Source organism: Xenopus tropicalis, chromosome 9, assembly GCF_000004195.4.
Source record: "Xenopus tropicalis strain Nigerian chromosome 9, UCB_Xtro_10.0, whole genome shotgun sequence".
Taxonomy (NCBI): Eukaryota; Metazoa; Chordata; class Amphibia; order Anura; family Pipidae; genus Xenopus; species Xenopus tropicalis.
The window spans coordinates 31,303,229-31,320,271 of NC_030685.2; the positions used below are offsets into that span (position 1 = coordinate 31,303,229).

General features: G+C 38.7%; 1 protein-coding gene across 2 annotated transcripts; it reads right to left on the reverse strand.

Moving 5' to 3' along the window:
* Positions 1-214: 214 nt before the first annotated feature.
* On the reverse strand, positions 215-14,881 carry LOC101733830 (orexin receptor type 2-like). 2 transcript variants are annotated; one of them, XM_031892568.1, is made up of 2 exons: positions 14,452-14,881; positions 215-3,924 (listed from the first exon to the last, which is right to left on the reverse strand). In XM_031892568.1, exon 2 carries the CDS (start codon positions 3,781-3,783, stop codon positions 2,476-2,478), a length of 1,308 nt encoding a protein of 435 aa, XP_031748428.1. In that variant the 5' UTR covers positions 3,784-3,924; positions 14,452-14,881; the 3' UTR covers positions 215-2,475. The 2 variants fall into 2 exon arrangements, with proteins under 2 accessions (XP_031748428.1, NP_001352112.1); NM_001365183.1 differs by lacking the exon at positions 14,452-14,881 and having other exon boundaries at positions 1,427-3,921.
* Positions 14,882-17,043: the final 2,162 nt, after the last annotated feature.

Here is a 17,043-nt window from a genome sequence, read left to right on the forward strand (position 1 = left end):
GTGCAAACTTATAGTGGGTTTTGAAAGTGACACTTGTCATAGTCAAATAACAGCATTAAACCTCCTGGACAAAAGAAGCACTTCCCCTACCATTATGTCCTGCCTAGGGACTTTGGCCGACTAGCACAACCCTATGAAATGCATCTTCCTTTTAAATAATTAAAGTTAGAGACTGCAGCATACAGCCAAGTCTAAATCACAGGCCAATACATGCTTTTTTAAACAAATAATTCACTTTATTATTTTATTATAAACAACATTGACAACTATTTACACATCAAACAAGATTCTTATGTTTACAATTATATATACAGACAGACCATGGAAATGGAGCCAAACTGTAGACCAAGCAGTGCCCAGTTGCAAGGCATGGTACATATCAGCAGGGCTTAATCCTAAATTGCTGCAAACCAACAGTTTTTAGGCTTTATCTAAAAGCCATGTTTTGAATATTTTGCCCCCTATTAATGACCATTTCAGCAGTGCTAAATACCCAGTTAATTATTTACAATGAGGAAAGCGCCAGCATTTCAGTTTTAATTCACTAATTGATGGTAATGCTGTCTCCAACTTTCTCTCCTTTCTTTGCACTGCTATTTTGTACAGAGATCAGAACCTACTGATGTCAGTGACTGACAATGTATGATTTATTAGGTGTAGCATGGTCTTCATTATATAAACACCTGGTCTATTGAGTTTGAAATGCTGGGGCAACATTATAATGAATGGTAAGAGTACTATTTTAGGCTCTGAAAAAAAAGAACCTGTTGAAAGGTTTTCATGTTGACTGCTGAGAACCAGACATCAGGAATCAGGTCTCTTTTATCACCTCCTAAGAGCACAGGTGCAGCTGACTGTATGTATGTCTGTCGCAATGGCATACCCACCAAGGGTGAAATGTGTTCCTGTAAAGAATATCTCAATCACATCTCTGTAAGGGCCTTGAAAACCTTCTTTAAGAATTAAACACTTGCTCTAAGAAGGAGAAATGTCAGTTCTTATTAGACTAGTTCCATACCTACAAGTCAATTGATGATGACAATTTAGGTCAATAAGCAACAGGTCAAGCAAATGTTGGACATTCCTCTATCACAAAAACAAATAAAATATTTAATTTTCTCTTATGCTGTAAATCTTTTCATGTAAAGAACCCTATTCCTTAGAATTTAATGGAATAATGGAAATAAATAGGACAACATTTACTTTAGGTGATTCTGGTAACTGAGTTGGCTATTCCAGGGGTTGTTTCTGCCACAAGATAAGGCAAGAACCTCATCATGGATGATGCTTCTGCAGGAGATGCAAACATGACCTTCAGTTATTTCAGGGTTGGAGAGTACTACACAGCTGTCTAGAACAGTGGTTCTCAACCTTCCTAATGCCGCGACCCTTTAATACAGTTCCTCATGTTGTGGTGACCCCCAACCATAGAGGAGCGGTGTCTTGGTTCCAAAAGGGGTCCTGACCCACAGGTTGAGAACCGCTGGTCTAGAAGAATAAGGAATGATGGGATTAGGTGAGAATTGAGATTGAGATTGACCTCCTGGACCCCCATTTTACCATTATCAATTGTCTGGATGGTATGCAGGCTTTGCAGAGAGCTTATTTTCCCACCGTACATTTCACGCAGTAAATTTTCATGGACACCTCTGTATAAGTGCATGTTTATCTCTTCTTTAGCTGGCCATTTGCCCCCTTTGCAGATGCTCTGTCTAAAGCTTGGTGCTCATGGTAGAATCACCCATTATAATTTCATCCACGCTTAAGATTTGTAGAATCCAGTATTTCAATGTCAGGAATACAATACTATGGACAATACAAACTTTATCAGAACAAACTGCTCCTTTCTAGTCACAGGTAAGTTGGGTGCTCCAGCTTAACTATAGTGTTTTGGTTCACTGACCATGTTACTATTCATTTCCCCTAAAGTTGGCAAAAGCCTATTTTTCAGGGTACTGTGGTTTCCCAAGGGTCAAACAGAATGATAAACAGAATGTCTGACATTTGAGAAAGGGGAAAATTCTCAAAATGTTTTGCACCCACCTCCCGTTGGTGTACTTCTGAATACAATGCTCCCATCTGTTTACATTAATTCTGTTATGAAGTATATTCATTCCGGATATGATTTTCTGAAGGCCAGATTCACATAATTTGTACATTGGTTGCAGCAATATATTGTAAAGTGCTTTTGAAAGTTGTGTGCTCTTAGTGACTTACCAAAATAATGAATTTGTAGTTCTTGATGGGTGAAGATTTAACATGTCAATAAAAATTTACTGTTACTGAAATACTGCATTCAAAGTAATAAAACACATAGAAAATATTATATTTTTTCTTGATACTGTAAATCTGTTTTTGAATTTACTCAGTGTGATAATTTACTATAAACATTTCCAGGGGTGGTGTTTCATGAGTCTTTTTTTTAGATTTTTATAAATATATATTTTCAAGTCCATCATTTAATGTAATGGCACTTTAACTCAACTGGTGGCGTGGTATGGTTTTTACAGCAGAAGTTTCACACACGTTGATCACAGGGTAGCAGTTCTCACAAGCGTCCCCCATTGCTAGTGGACAACTGTTTTTTGAGTTCTTGGCGGAACTAACTGAGTTTTTGTAAGAGAGTAGCCTAGGCATCGATGGTGGAGATCCATCGGAAAATGAGAAACTGAAAAGAGAAATCATTCTGTTGTGATAAATGCTCTTCATTTGCTTGGCCGACCTATAGAGGTCTCCTACAAAACAGTAGCATATTGGGTTGAGACTGGAGTTAGTGAGTCCAAGCCATTGAGCGAATGGTCTCAGATGAAGAATCCAAGGTGAAGGAGTATCTTCCTGAGATGGCTGGGGAATGTTAAAATCAATCCAGATGTCCAACATGTAAACTGGTAACCAGGAAACTGCAAAAAGTGATACCAAGGCAACCACCATTTTAGCGATTTTCTTTCTGACTTTGAGTCTGGAAACTGGCAAAGACTGGTTTCTTGAGTCACACTCTTTAAAATTGTAGGCAGAGCTCCAAAGTTTGCGTATAGTCAGGAAGCAAATGACCATGTTGAAGAGAACTGGCAGGCAATACAAAGCACAGAACAAGAGGAAGTTATATGCCTGTTTGAACATAACATGGGGCCATATTTCTAGACAGATTGGGAAAACAAATGGCAAACCTGGAATGATTGCTATCTCATCTCTTCTGTTCATAAATATTAGAGGCATGCATATACTGGAGGATACAACCCACACCACTACAATGGTACATAATATTTTCTTTTGGGTAAAGAAAGATCTGGCGTTAAGAGGGTTATGTACATTATAGTACCTGTTCACACTAATAACTGTTAGGCTAAGCACACTGGCAGATACAGACACAGCTTGGATAAAAGGCACTGCTCTGCACAGAAAATCTCCATATACCCATACTTTATATATTAAGTTGCCAACTGTAATGGGCATACAGATACAAACCACCATAAGGTCACATATAGCCAAATTGATAAGCAGGCTTCTGGTGGCACTTAAACTAGATGTCCTTCCACTCCGTTTTCCAGTCAGAACCTTAATAGACATAATATTGCCAATAATACCTACAACGAATGAGAGGACATACATAGTAGTAAGGGTAATAGTGATAGGTTCTTTGTCAAAGAGAAATAACATTTTTTCCAGTTCTTCTACATTCAACTCCTGGCTATCATTTCCCACTATCTGTATGGACTGATTGCTGTGCACTGTAAAGCCAAGCAGAGATGAGTTAATATCTTCCACGCCACCAGATGAATTCATTGCTTCTTTAAGGTGGGGGTAAAAACGTTGATAATATTTTATTCAGATTTAATCTGGAGAACTTGGCATTCCGTCCTGGAGTTTGATTTAGTTGGGATGCTTTATATTTTAGTTGCATGATGTACTTGAAAAAGTCCCGTTCTGAAAGAGAAAATCAAATAAGCATTGATGAAAAGATTAGGTTCCTTCCAAACATTTCTTAATTCAGTAATATTTCCCCCAAGAAAATAAACTGCATTTCAATAATGGGTAAGTTTATCTGATTTGAACAGTGTATTTCTGGACAATGGCATATCATATTGCAGAATATCATTATGCAGTAAATGTACTGGGCTCTCCAACAATATAATTAATGATTTGGAAAATGTGTTATATTTTGCTAACAGGCAAATGTGGCCAAACATTACATACATACAGGCAAGAATAGTAAGGTAACATTCAATAAATTGTAAATGGTAATGGCAACAATCTATTCCAGTGAAACTGTAGATGTTTTTGAATGAAAATATACATTAGCCCAAATCCCTATTATAACTGACATGATACTTAAAAAGATCAACAAACATATGACTCTCTGTGGATCTGGTATAATCCTTGCATTTGTTGCATACAGACAATTACTGTAATTACTTTAAACCCTGCTTGTTCAGAATGACATATATATATTTGGAAGGGGCCATGCTAAAGAATGAAAGAGCATGTAATGAATATAAAGCATTGTTTCTAAGACTTGAAAGGTTAAGCTGAAGACAGTAATTCTAAAAGATACTACATGAATTAGCAATTTCAAACCCTCCAGGTATTTTCTTAAAGATCACCAACAAAAATGACATAAGTGTAATCACTAGCAACTCTCATTGAGAAAATATTGTGTGTTCAGAAGGTTATTACAGAGCTCATGCTTGTATATTCCTGATGACAGCACCTCAAGACGTGTAATCTATGAAATGCAGGGTAAGTCAGCACCAATGCTCATTAAATACCCAGAAGGTTCTTTAGCCTGTCTTCTAGATTTCAGCAAGTTCATTAGTTAGTTAAGCAGGCACATCTATTAGAAATGACCCATTCACTGACCCATAATGTGCTATGAGAATATCTGGAAGACAAGGGCTGCTGATGAGGTCTGGGATATGGCTGAAAACTTAGGCACTAAGCGAATTAAATTGAAAAGTTTCAGATTTGATTTTTTTTTCCTTCAGAATCTAGTTATATGGGCCACATAAGTTCTGCTCAGACTAGCTCAGCAGTAGGGAGTGGTGTGTATCTGCCAGGAATATGTGTCCATCTGACAAACTACCCCATTACAGTAGACAGTAGTAAAGGGCACAAAACACTCATTTACAAATGTTTCAGGTATCTGCACCCTTCTATTAACAGCAAGTCAGCACTTTATTGAACCAGTCTCCATTGTCTTGGTGGAAGAAATCTAAAGATAAGGGAGCCCCGCAAAGGAACTCAGGGGTCCAAGAAGTGTGCAAAATAGTGGTCACAGGATTTTAAGCAGAATGTAGAAAATGTTAAATTTTGTTCCTTATGAGTCATTAATGACTAATAAAAATGTCCCTTCTTGATATAACTGACAAAAGTTATTATAAAATAATTGCAGTTAGTCGTTATTATTCCATGAGTGGAGCATGTATTTATTTTGCAACGGAAAGGGTAACATGTATGTACATGTACAGGAAGGTCAATACCAGCCGTTCTACATTTTTTAAATATTTACAGATTCTGTCAGGTTCCTATCATGAGATTTCTGTCACTTTGATTTACATATGACGAATTCTGTTTTCTTATTCATAAAATACCAGGCCTCCCGTATTCTGTAATCTGAAATTGAAGAGATGTTTAGTAAATGAAGAATAGCATTCTTTTCAGAGAATTTTCTGCTTTGAAGGGTTTCAAAGTCCAACCTGTCTAGATTTCACACAGTCTAGGATATTGCAATAATGGGGTCTAAAGGAAACCTTAGTATTATGCTCAAAAGCAAACTCAGTTAGAATAAAAATTGGGTTATTTTCTCAATTTTGAAAATTGATGGCCTAATTTATCAAATGATACTTCAGAAAGCTTGAATTTGAAAAAAAAAATATTTTTTTGTGAAACTTTAAATATCTGAACCTGGTTTTGATCCCCTTATGTTCAAGTAAATCCATTGGGTGAATGTGCATGTGCCATATTGAAAAAGACAAAACATCATGATATCTGCAAAGGGTTCATCTCAGAGAATATTATCCCGGTGGCATGATGGTCCTAAGTGGTCCAGAGAATTCACTCATACAATAGTTCTTTTATAATATAATTTCAGTATTGAACATTTTGTATGCATGATGGACTGTGCAACTGAATCTGAATGTTTGCATTTTGTCAGAACCTAACATAACTTATCTTGTCATCTAGTAAATGTGTATTTGTTTGATTATTTTATACATCTTTTCCTCTTTACAGAAGCTCCTCCTTCATGTAAAACATGTTATTGCGAAAAAGAACTTATGAGCTCTGCACCTAAAACATACGGCTTTGGCTCAACCAGGTCAGAGCCCTCCTCCCACTGATACCGCTAACTTACACGGCAAGGGGATGCCCCCAAAAATATGACAAGGTATGGGGAGAATGGGCTGGAGCTATAGACTAATATTATGTTGACACCCCTCTGATAATATGACCCCTCCACTGAGAACCCCAAAATCCCTCCTCTTTTCTAGCTGGCTGTTGAATACCAATCTGAGTAGGGAGTCTCTAATATTAGTGTACTTGATGTATTTTAGACACATGAATGAAAAACGTTTGTAGAATCAATGCTGTACTGTTTCTCGTTGATTTTATGTTATAAATGCAATATAAAAACCTTTGAAAAAAAAATATATAAACAGCTTTATTTCTCTCAACTCACCCATTATTAATATATATATGACATTAGGACATTTTGTGCACTAAGCTACCATCAAATGTCCTCCCCTTTAATCAAAGCAGGGATTGTTTGTCCATAAATTGCAATATTAGTTGGACAGCTATGTCTGGCCAGTCCTACACTCACTTTCCTCTGATTCAAAAGAGCAGCCGTTTGAGAGTTTTAATCTTGAAAGAAAGTAAAGTTGCTGGTAAAACCCAGTCCCTGTGAAAAATGTAAATTTGTTATGAACCAAATTCAGTGTGGGAGCAAAACTTTCCCCTTTTTGCCAATTACAGACCTTACACATAAATCTACACAACAGATGAAACTGTTGTTTGCAAAGGATTGTTATTATCATACATATTTTGTATTAAAGACCAGTGCATTAGATACCAGTAATGTATACGGTTCCTTTACAGAATCTTTGTGTAAATGTGCATAATCTTTTTTTCTTTTTATTTCTTTCTTTTATTATTTGTCCAGACTCCATGATATTACTGTTATTGCCAAGTTTTATAGGTTCTGCTTTAAAATTCAAAATGCCATTGTGATGCCTTTCTCCTGTAATCCTCCTTATCGGATTGACTCTTGTCAATCAGAGTGATATTGTGATGCACAATGGAATGACTTGATTGTACCTAAGCCAATTCACAAAGCCATTACCTGGGGCAATGATGGATTAAAGGAGAAGTAAATGTAAAAACTAAGTAAAATACACAACTTTTACCAGCACAGAGCAACAGTACATTATATTTTAATTACTTTAAAACATTTTCATTTCTTGGTGTCTTTGAAAGGTCTATGTAAATACAGCCATAAACACTTACAGAACTGCTGCTCAGTGAAAAGAAAGACCACACGTCTTTCCTTCTATTCTGTATACATAATCTTCTGTGTAAGACTTTCTACTCTCAGAAAAATCCTTCAGGGCACGGCACCAGCCTGCTCAGTTTGTTCCTCTCTCCCTCTCGCCCTCTCTTCAGCAGATATGCTCTGTAGAACTCAGTGGGAATTTACTCAGCATATCTGTTATCTGTTTTGTAACTTGTGACTTTTCTCATTTTTCCAGTTTGAATGGCTGCCCCCATGGCTACACAGTAGCTTTGTTTATATAAACTATAATAACTATAGTAGGGTTTTTGTAGCAAACACACAACATTTACCAGTGCAGGGCATTAGTAAAGTATATATTAATTACTTTCATACACTATAATTTTTTGGCATTACTGTTCATCAACAAACCGTAGCAATGCAGTTAGCTGGGAACCAAAACTAGAGTGAGCTATTTATTTAATACCCCACTATTGTGGAGGATGGGTATTTCCCTTGGGAGTATTAACTGGAGAATTTTGTGTCTAGTGTGCCGCGTGTCAGGCAAAAGCATGTAATCCCGCCGGTGTATAACAAACATCTGGGGATACCATGGCTTTCAATTTGATCCCTCATGGAGGTAGGTGAATGTGCGCCAGAGCCTGAGATTGTAGGGTGCCTGGGAGATCCAAACTAGGGGCAGGTACCCATGAATGAGGACTGTGCTACTGCTGTGTATTTTGCTTTTGACTAAGAGCACTGCAAAGCACAGTATGTTGTATGGCATTATATCAGCCCATACTCCTTCTGAAGGTAAGAGTGCTGAGTTTAACCCATTCTTTACTGCATGTTCCTAAATTATAGGACTGGCCCTCTAGGGAAAAGAAAAAACTGACCCAGTGGAAGTGACTGGCCAAACATTATGTTCCACATTAAAATATAACTCAGATATCCTAGAAATTAAAAATATTGGCTTGGCAGGAGCCTTTTTGGTAAATTGAGATTAAGTATACAGCTCACAGGGGTACTACACCTACCCTATCAAATTGTGCTTCACGATAACTTCAGACAGCACCCCTGCCCCATGAGTCTATTCTATTTACATTTAGCTAGGCAGGGCATCGAATCTGGTTAATCCTTGGGGTGGGGAGCTTTCTATAGTTATAGGGTAGGGGGGAATTGCTGCATGGAAGGTTGGTTGCAGGTAGTTTCTGCCATCCCCTTCCCATTAAACCCTGATATGATGGGGTTTGAGTAGTAACCACACCCCTATGGCTAAATATCTGCTGGAAATTGATTACATGGTTGTAGGTGGTTTTAGCCTTACCTTACCGTTACACCCCATTTAATGAGGTATTTGTAGTACTCGCATCCCTGTGGCTAAATAGTGACTTTTTAACAAGGTGACTCCTGCCTAGACAATATTTTTAGCTTTAATTTCTTTTTTCTTTTAATTTACCCAAAAAAAGATATATTTTAATGTGGAACATAGTATGTGGTCAGTCACATAGAATGAGGAGGTGCCATAGTGTTTTGATCCTGCACACCAGTCATCTCATGTTTATGGAAGGTGTTCCCCTCTTGACTATATCATTGTATATATATAATCTAGAGCCCTGAAGCAGTTGACGGGGCCCAGCATTAATGTAATTTAGGAAATGTTTGGCTGAATGTTTATTTCCTTGTATAGCTGTTCCTTGAAGCACAGCCTGGTAGGGTGAAATCTGGAGGGAAATTTCCTTTTTATAAATCTATGTTAAACTACATAGAGAAACGCTTTAAGAAACCCCACCCCTCACGATAGTCTCAATAATTCTAATTTGTAGAAATTGAAAGAGAGAAAAAGCTGGGAACTATGACTAAAATGTTTAATAACTTAAATAAGCTCAAAAATGGCAAACTTCTATATTTATATAGGTCCATAAGTAACTGAATAAGGGGCAAGATTATAAAATAACTGGATCCTTTTGACCCCTGACTCCCAAGAAACATGGAAAGCAAAACGAAACGAAAAGAAAAATCAGGCGCAGTTGCACCAAATAGTCATTTCCAAATAGTGTCCAATGTGTGCCCTATTCTTATGGCGCGACTGTGCTGCAGCAATTAATGCAGGACTTGGGACTAAACTCCATGAGCATTTTTCATCAGATTTTGTGGGACAGATTTAATTGGTTCTCCATGCAACACCATGCAACAGCAAGATATTTTGTAGGATCCTACAAAATCTGATCTTCATAGACTGTAATGTAATGTCGGATCAGATAAAGTCATATGGTGTGTTTTGTTCCTGTGTCTACATGCAACAGTCAACATATCTCAATGAAAAAAAAAGTTGCTCCAACTGGATGCGGATGGAAAAAATGACATGTAGTTTACACATCTGATTTTTGTATCAGTCCCATTATATTTTCATGTGTGCAGCTACATGGGATTTGTCCGTTTTGTCAATGCAACACCATTTGTGAAAAATGCTTGTGAAGTTAAACCCTTAGGGGCTGATTTACTAAGACACGGTTTCGAATTCGAATTGGAAAAATTCCGATTGGAAACGAACATTTTGCGACTTTTTCGTATTTTTTGCGATTTTTTCGGTGTCTTTACGATTTTTGCGTAAAAACGCGAGTTTTTCGGCGTCTTTACGATTTTTGCGTAAAAACGTGAGTTTTTTCGGCATCTTTACGAAAGTTGCGCAAAGTCGCGATTTTTTCGTAGCGTTAAAACTTGCGGCTTTTAAGTTTTAACGCTACGAAAAAGGCGCGACTTTGCGTGCAAGTGTTAACGCTTCGAAAAAATCGCGACTTTGCGCAACTTTCGTAAAGACGCCGAAAAACTCGCGTTTTTACGCAAAAATCGTAAAGACGCCGAAAAAATCGCAAAAAATACGAAAAAGTCGTAAAGACGCCGAAAAAATCACAAAATTACCGATCATTACGAAAAAAACGCAATCGGACACATTCGGCCCGTTCGTGGGTTAGTAAATGTGCCCCATAGTGTTGCCTCTCACACCGTTAATACCATCCACAAATTCAATCCATATCCTGCATGTCTAATTAGCAATTAATTTACTGTAGATGCATGCTGCAGATGGAGATAATTTATGTGCAGCCATGCAGTATACATTTAAAGTGTAAAGAGTGCAATTTTGATTCCAGTTTTAAGTTGTCCCCTGCGCTTGCAGTCATAAATGAGCCCTAAGGTGTCCTTGTGCCCATGCAGACATTGGTTGTAGACACTATTAATCAAGACAGCAGCCTACAGGGCTTATTTACAACTGCAATGTGCACTTTTCCCCAAAGTGAGTTGCAAGTAAAACCACTTTCCCTTACATCAAAATCTGCTCTTTGCACTTCCCTACAGTTCTGCTCAGGGCTGCTCAATCCTTCCTGCCCTCTATTCCGAATCAGGTGCTGCTAATGATGCAGGGGAATCCTGGAGCTACCGCCACCTCCTGCCACTCTGTTCCTACGGTGCCCTGGGTCAATCCCTGCAGTGCAACTGTGCCAAAAGAATAGGGTCCACACATCACTCGCATGTTGATCACAAAGATTCACCACACACAGCTGGATTTAAAATTGTTGCACCCCAGGCAAGGCCACTCCTCGCCATCTGCCCACCAATGAAACCCCACCACTACCCACCACCACGACCTACAGTGACCAACACAAAAGCAGTGTCCCTTCTTCTTTAAGGATACAGCCCAGTACAAGACCTGCACATTGCGCTACCAGTAGAAAACACTGAGCTGTGCTAAAGAATGGACAAGTAGTGATGCCTCCAGTGTGGCTGCCTAGCAATATGGCTATCGCGCCATAGGCCTGGGCCTTTGTGGCCTTCCCACAAATCTGGACCTGTCACCACAACTGCACTGAATTGCGATGAAGCACATACAGGATTGTATTTCTTTATGGCAATTCAGGTGCAGCGGTGCTGGGTGCTGCACAATTGCCCACAATGGTGCTAGTATTCTGGAAAAAATGTTGCATTGTGGGGAAAAAAATATGGCATTTGGTCACTGCACTTCCAGACGTAAATGAGTCCTCTTGTATCAGACTATAAATAGTCATATCGATCTTCACGTGATCTTCCCATATAGACAGCTTTATACAGAAGCAGAAACAAGCACATTTTTGGGTTTGTTTTTTAGGGCCTTGCTGTTCAGTTATTGTTTTTTTGGGGGGCTCTATATAAGAAAGCAAGAGCACCCAATCTGATGAATGTATAGTCTTTTCCAATGCTGTATGAATTACAGTCACCCCTTTAGATTGGAGGAGCAGAACTTTAATTTGAAGCAGCGTAGGTGGTTCTTCATGGTAAGGGCAGTGAAGTTAGGGTATGCCCTTCCTAGTGATGCTGTAATGACAGATTCTGTTAATGGCTTTTATAGGGGCTTGGATGAATTCTTGAACAAGCATAATATCCAAGGCTATTGTGATACTAATATCTACAGTTAGTATTGATGTATATAGTTTAGGTATATGTGTATATACATAAGTCAGTATTTGTCTGTGTTTGTGTGCTGGGGTTTGCTTTGAAGGGTTGAACTTTGGTCTTTTTCAACCCAACTGATCCCGTCTTCAAAGTAATGTTTCAAAACCTACTAACATGGGAGAATGCAATATGAATCTGATGAGTATGTTCACAATGTGGGTGTGGGTACTGACTAAGAACTTTGTTTCATACACATCTGGCTGGAGGAACTATGAATGGGTGTAGATCATTTTGGTTTGGGTGAGGGCATGAGTGAACCACCTAGTGAAATTCCTTGGAGGGTTTCCAGACAGAGTTTTGTGTACATGCAATAAAAGGGGTGACTAGCTGACCATCCTTAGATTGAAAGACCCAATTCTAGTCCCTCCTGTTTTTGCATAACAAAAGAAAACACCAATTTAAGCAACTTTCAGATATAGATTCATTACAAATTTTTAGAACTATTTGCCAATGTAAGCAGTTGATAAACTGCTATTTAAAGCAGTATTTGTCTGGCTGTTAATACTCCCTGCACTGCTGTTTTAAAGCAATGTAGCTGATGCCAGATAAGCCAGTAATTTGGAGGAGAACTGACTATGGCTTCAAGAGTAAGAGCCAGAAAGGATTAAACTAATACTGTGTCTATTGCAGTTAAATTACAAATAACTCTAAAACTATTGACCATTTTTAATGAATGTATATTGGAAAGTTTCTTAGAATTAAATTTTTTTTTATTGTACAGAAACTGTTTTTGGGGGGGAGTAGTGAGCCCCTTTAAGTGTCACAGAGTTGCAAATAGTCTGGTTTACTCTCAAACTATTACACTTATTGGTAAGTCTATTTATGCGCCTATTGAAGTGTATGTCTCTGTACATGCTTTAATATATGCATTGGTGAGCGTACATTGATGTGTGTGCCATGTCTGAGTGTGCAGGTATTTGTGGATGCTGTGTATGATTAAATTTGGGTATATTTCTCTGTATTACCTAATGTGTGTGAGTGTGTGTGTATATGTTTATGTGTATAACCATGTGTGAGTGGGAGTGTGTAGAATGCCCTTGTCTGTACATTGGAGTGTTTACATGTCACTGTGTGTGTTTATGTGCAAGTCCATTCTGTAGGATCCCCCCCTAGTATGCTGAAAGCAGAATCAATAGAGCTCATTACATTCACCCCTGCATAAGCAACTTATTTTCAGATAAAATTCAGAACGTCAGACCTGCAGAGTTTGATAACTTGCACCAAGAAAACTGGAAATGCAACAAAATTGCCTTCGAAGACATAACAAAAACACTGAAAGAGGATTTCTTGGAGAAACTAATACAGACAACAGGGACATATCTAATGACTGGTGCACTTGTCACTTAACCCTGATTTGTCATGTTATACTCATATATAGATCTGTTTGTCAGAATGTTCCATGGAACACAGAAGACCCTGGTTATTCCTCTACAGACAGTGTTGAGTTACGGGCAATGCTGTGTTTCTTACAAGAAGGGATAATAAGTCACTCTGATTCCTGTGTTTAGAAACTAATTTCAGGAAACCGTGAAGACACATTTCCACATTTAACCCACATCTTGCCCACTGCTATAATTTATCCCGGCAGCAGCATCATGAGCTTCAGTGACAGTGACAAATTAGAGGACCAATTTCTTTTCTGTGCCACCAAATAAGCCTAGAACGCTGCTGCTCATATATAATTCACAGCATCCGATGTGTTTTAAACTTATGAATGGGTGCCTCGCTGCACCAGTCAAGGCAAATGTCTAGAGACAAATCATAAGGCTATTACACTCTGAAATTGCACCTCTTCATCATGATTCGCTGTGGAATTATTTAACTTACTAATATGCAATGCCATTAACGGAGCAGCCCACACAGTGTAATAATAGGCAGCCTGTGATTTCAGACTTATATCACATAGAAAGATAAAATAGATCTGTTTGATGTGGGTACAGGGGTCTACTATGTGCCTTCAGGAAACAATAAACCTTATTTCTAGTCATCTACAAGTAACCGCATATGTGTGCTTTATTTCCAAGGGGTATCGTTCAACAGTAAATACCTCTGCAGTTCTAAAACATATGCAAGCACAGTATCTGACTGATACTGGATGCAAACATTTTACTGTTCATTATTGAATATAGTAGAAATAGAAATATGCAGATAATCAAGCCAAGTGTCATTAAGTCCTCTAGGTTCCCCAATTTTAGGGAAAAAAGGACTAATCAGTAAATCCGGTTGAATATTAGATTAGCAAGACACACTGCCTCTCTTAGTGCTTCTTGTTTTATGTACATTCTATGGCAATTAAAGTTTATATCGTTACTAAGAGAGGGGTTCGTTCCCCATGACCGGTGCCAGGAAGCATTACATTGGCTCCAGTGATCCCTCTCCATGGTGCTGAATGTACAGCCCAGGAACTTTCCTACCCTTTACTCTGACAAAAAGCAGTCAGGACTCATAATATAAAAGAACCGATTTAGAGGATAACTTACCTGCCTGGTGCTCCCTGTCTAGGTTGGTCATCTTCATTCCGAGGCAAATCATCCATGGATACAAAGGCAAGTGGATCAGACAGATATCACGGGTTACTCCAAAGCGTGGTCAGTTCATCTTCAGACTAATCTCTGTGTATCAGATCTCAGCAGGATGTGCTCTCTGCATAAATAATCTTTACTGACGAGGTCTGGATAATACTTTCTCTGGTTCTTAGCTGTCTGGTTTTGAAATAAGCGATTGTGCTAGAAATTCCCTATGTCGTTGTGTGTTACGAGTTCTGTGCTTTATCCTTAAAGTGCCTCTGAGTTGCAATGCTCCTTTATTCTAGAGCCCATCAGAAAGAAGCAGCTGATTTCCCATCAGAGGGGAAAGCTAGAGGCAAAGTACTGCTATGTAGTGGGAGTGCAGTTGCAGTCTGATCGTTGTGCCTGTAGCCTCGCTAGTCACACAGAACATGTGAGATGGGACTCCTCCCCTGATTTAAGGTGAGATGTAACAACAAACAAGGACAGACAACGGTTTCATTGATTTATAGCCTGACAAATAATCTGCTGTGTTTTGCAAATACTGGCAAGGGTATGGATTTTGACTAAACCTATTAACATTTATACAGGGTCATTATATAAAAAGACTTCAGCATTCTCCTTGGGTATAATATAATTGTGTAATTAACTGGGATATCTTATGCTCCGCTCGAGGGACTGCACCTGTGTTCCCTGAGTATTATCATTACAAATAAGAATTAAAGTTTTATTTGCTACAGCATTATCTTTTATTGACACAATCATTACATATTGCTCCATGGGATTGTGCATAATGGAAGAAGGTGGATGTTGTAGTTCATTAACAGCTGTAGTTCTTTATTGCCCAATGATCATTTTGTTTTTAATGATGGGTGATAGAAGGGTGAATAGTATCTGAATAGTATGGGGGATAATATTGCAAATAATACAGAGTTTATCTGAGTAATATGTGAGAATATCTGTATAGCATTGGGGATAATATAACAAAATAGCAGCATTGATGATCTATTAGTTATTATTATAGCTTCATTCTGCACAGAATGAGGGTAGAAAATAGCAAATAATGTAAAAGACAACAGAAGCAAATTTAGACCATAAATACTTCTTAACATTTTTTTTTAGGTATGAACATTGGTTTATATAAAAATATAGTTGGGTTGTTTAGTGTATGGTGCTTTCCTCTGTAGTGAAGGACTGTTCCTGTGTAGTGAAGGACTGTTCCTATGTAGTGAAGGACTGTTCCTATGTAGTGAAGGACTGTTCCTATGTAGTGAAGGACTGTTCCTATTTAATGAAGGACTGTTCCTGTGTAGTGAAGGACTGTTCCTATGTAGTGAAGGACTGTTCCTATTTAATGAAGGACTGTTCCGATGTAGTGAAGGACTGTTCCTTTGTAGTGAAGGACTGTTCCTATGTATTGAAGGACTGTTCCTTTGTAGTGAAGGACTGTTCCTATGTAGTGAAGGACTGTTCTGATGTAGTGAAGGACTGTTCCGATGTAGTGAAGGACTGTTCCTATGTAGTGAAGGACTGTTCCTATGTAGTGAAGGACTGTTCCGATGTAGTGAAGGACTGTTCCTTTGTAGTGAAGGACTGTTCCTATGTAGTGAAGGACTGTTCTGATGTAGTGAAGGACTGTTCCGATGTAGTGAAGGACTGTTCCTATGTAGTGAAGGACTGTTCCTATGTAGTGAAGGACTGTTCCTATTTAATGAAGGACTGTTCCGATGTAGTGAAGGACTGTTCCTTTGTAGTGAAGGACTGTTCCTATGTATTGAAGGACTGTTCCTTTGTAGTGAAGGACTGTTCCTATGTAGTGAAGGACTGTTCTGATGTAGTGAAGGACTGTTCCGATGTAGTGAAGGACTGTTCCTATGTAGTGAAGGACTGTTCCTATGTAGTGAAGGACTGTTCCGATGTAGTGAAGGACTGTTCCTTTGTAGTGAAGGACTGTTCCTATGTAGTGAAGGACTGTTCTGATGTAGTGAAGGACTGTTCCGATGTAGTGAAGGACTGTTCCTATGTAGTGAAGGACTGTTCCGATGTAGTGAAGGACTGTTCCGATGTAGTGAAGGACTGTTCCTATGTAGTGAAGGACTGTTCCTATGTAGTGAAGGACTGTTCCGATGTAGTGAAGGACTGTTCCTATGTAGTGAAGGACTGTTCCTATGTAGTGAAGGACTGTTCCAATGTAGTGAAGGACTGTTCCTATGTAGTGAAGGACTGTTCCTATTTAAAGAAGGACTGTTCCTGTGTAGTGAAGGACTGTTCCTATGTAGTGAAGGACTGTTCCTATTTAATGAAGGACTGTTCCGATGTAGTGAAGGACTGTTCCGATGTAGTGAAGGACTGTTCCTATGTAGTGAAGGACTGTTCCTATGTAGTGAAGGACTGTTCCTATTTAATGAAGGACTGTTCCGATGTAGTGAAGGACTGTTCCGATGTAGTGAAGGACTGTTCCTATGTAGTGAAGGACTGTTCCGATGTAGTGAAGGACTGTTCCTTTGTAGTGAAGGACTGTTCCTATGTAGTGAAGGACTGTTCCGATGTAGTGAAGGACTGTTC

Bases quoted from the DNA above. Each gene is read 5' to 3' on its own strand.
- LOC101733830 (XM_031892568.1), bottom strand. From the start codon at position 3,783: ATGAATTCATCTGGTGGCGTGGAAGATATTAACTCATCTCTGCTTGGC.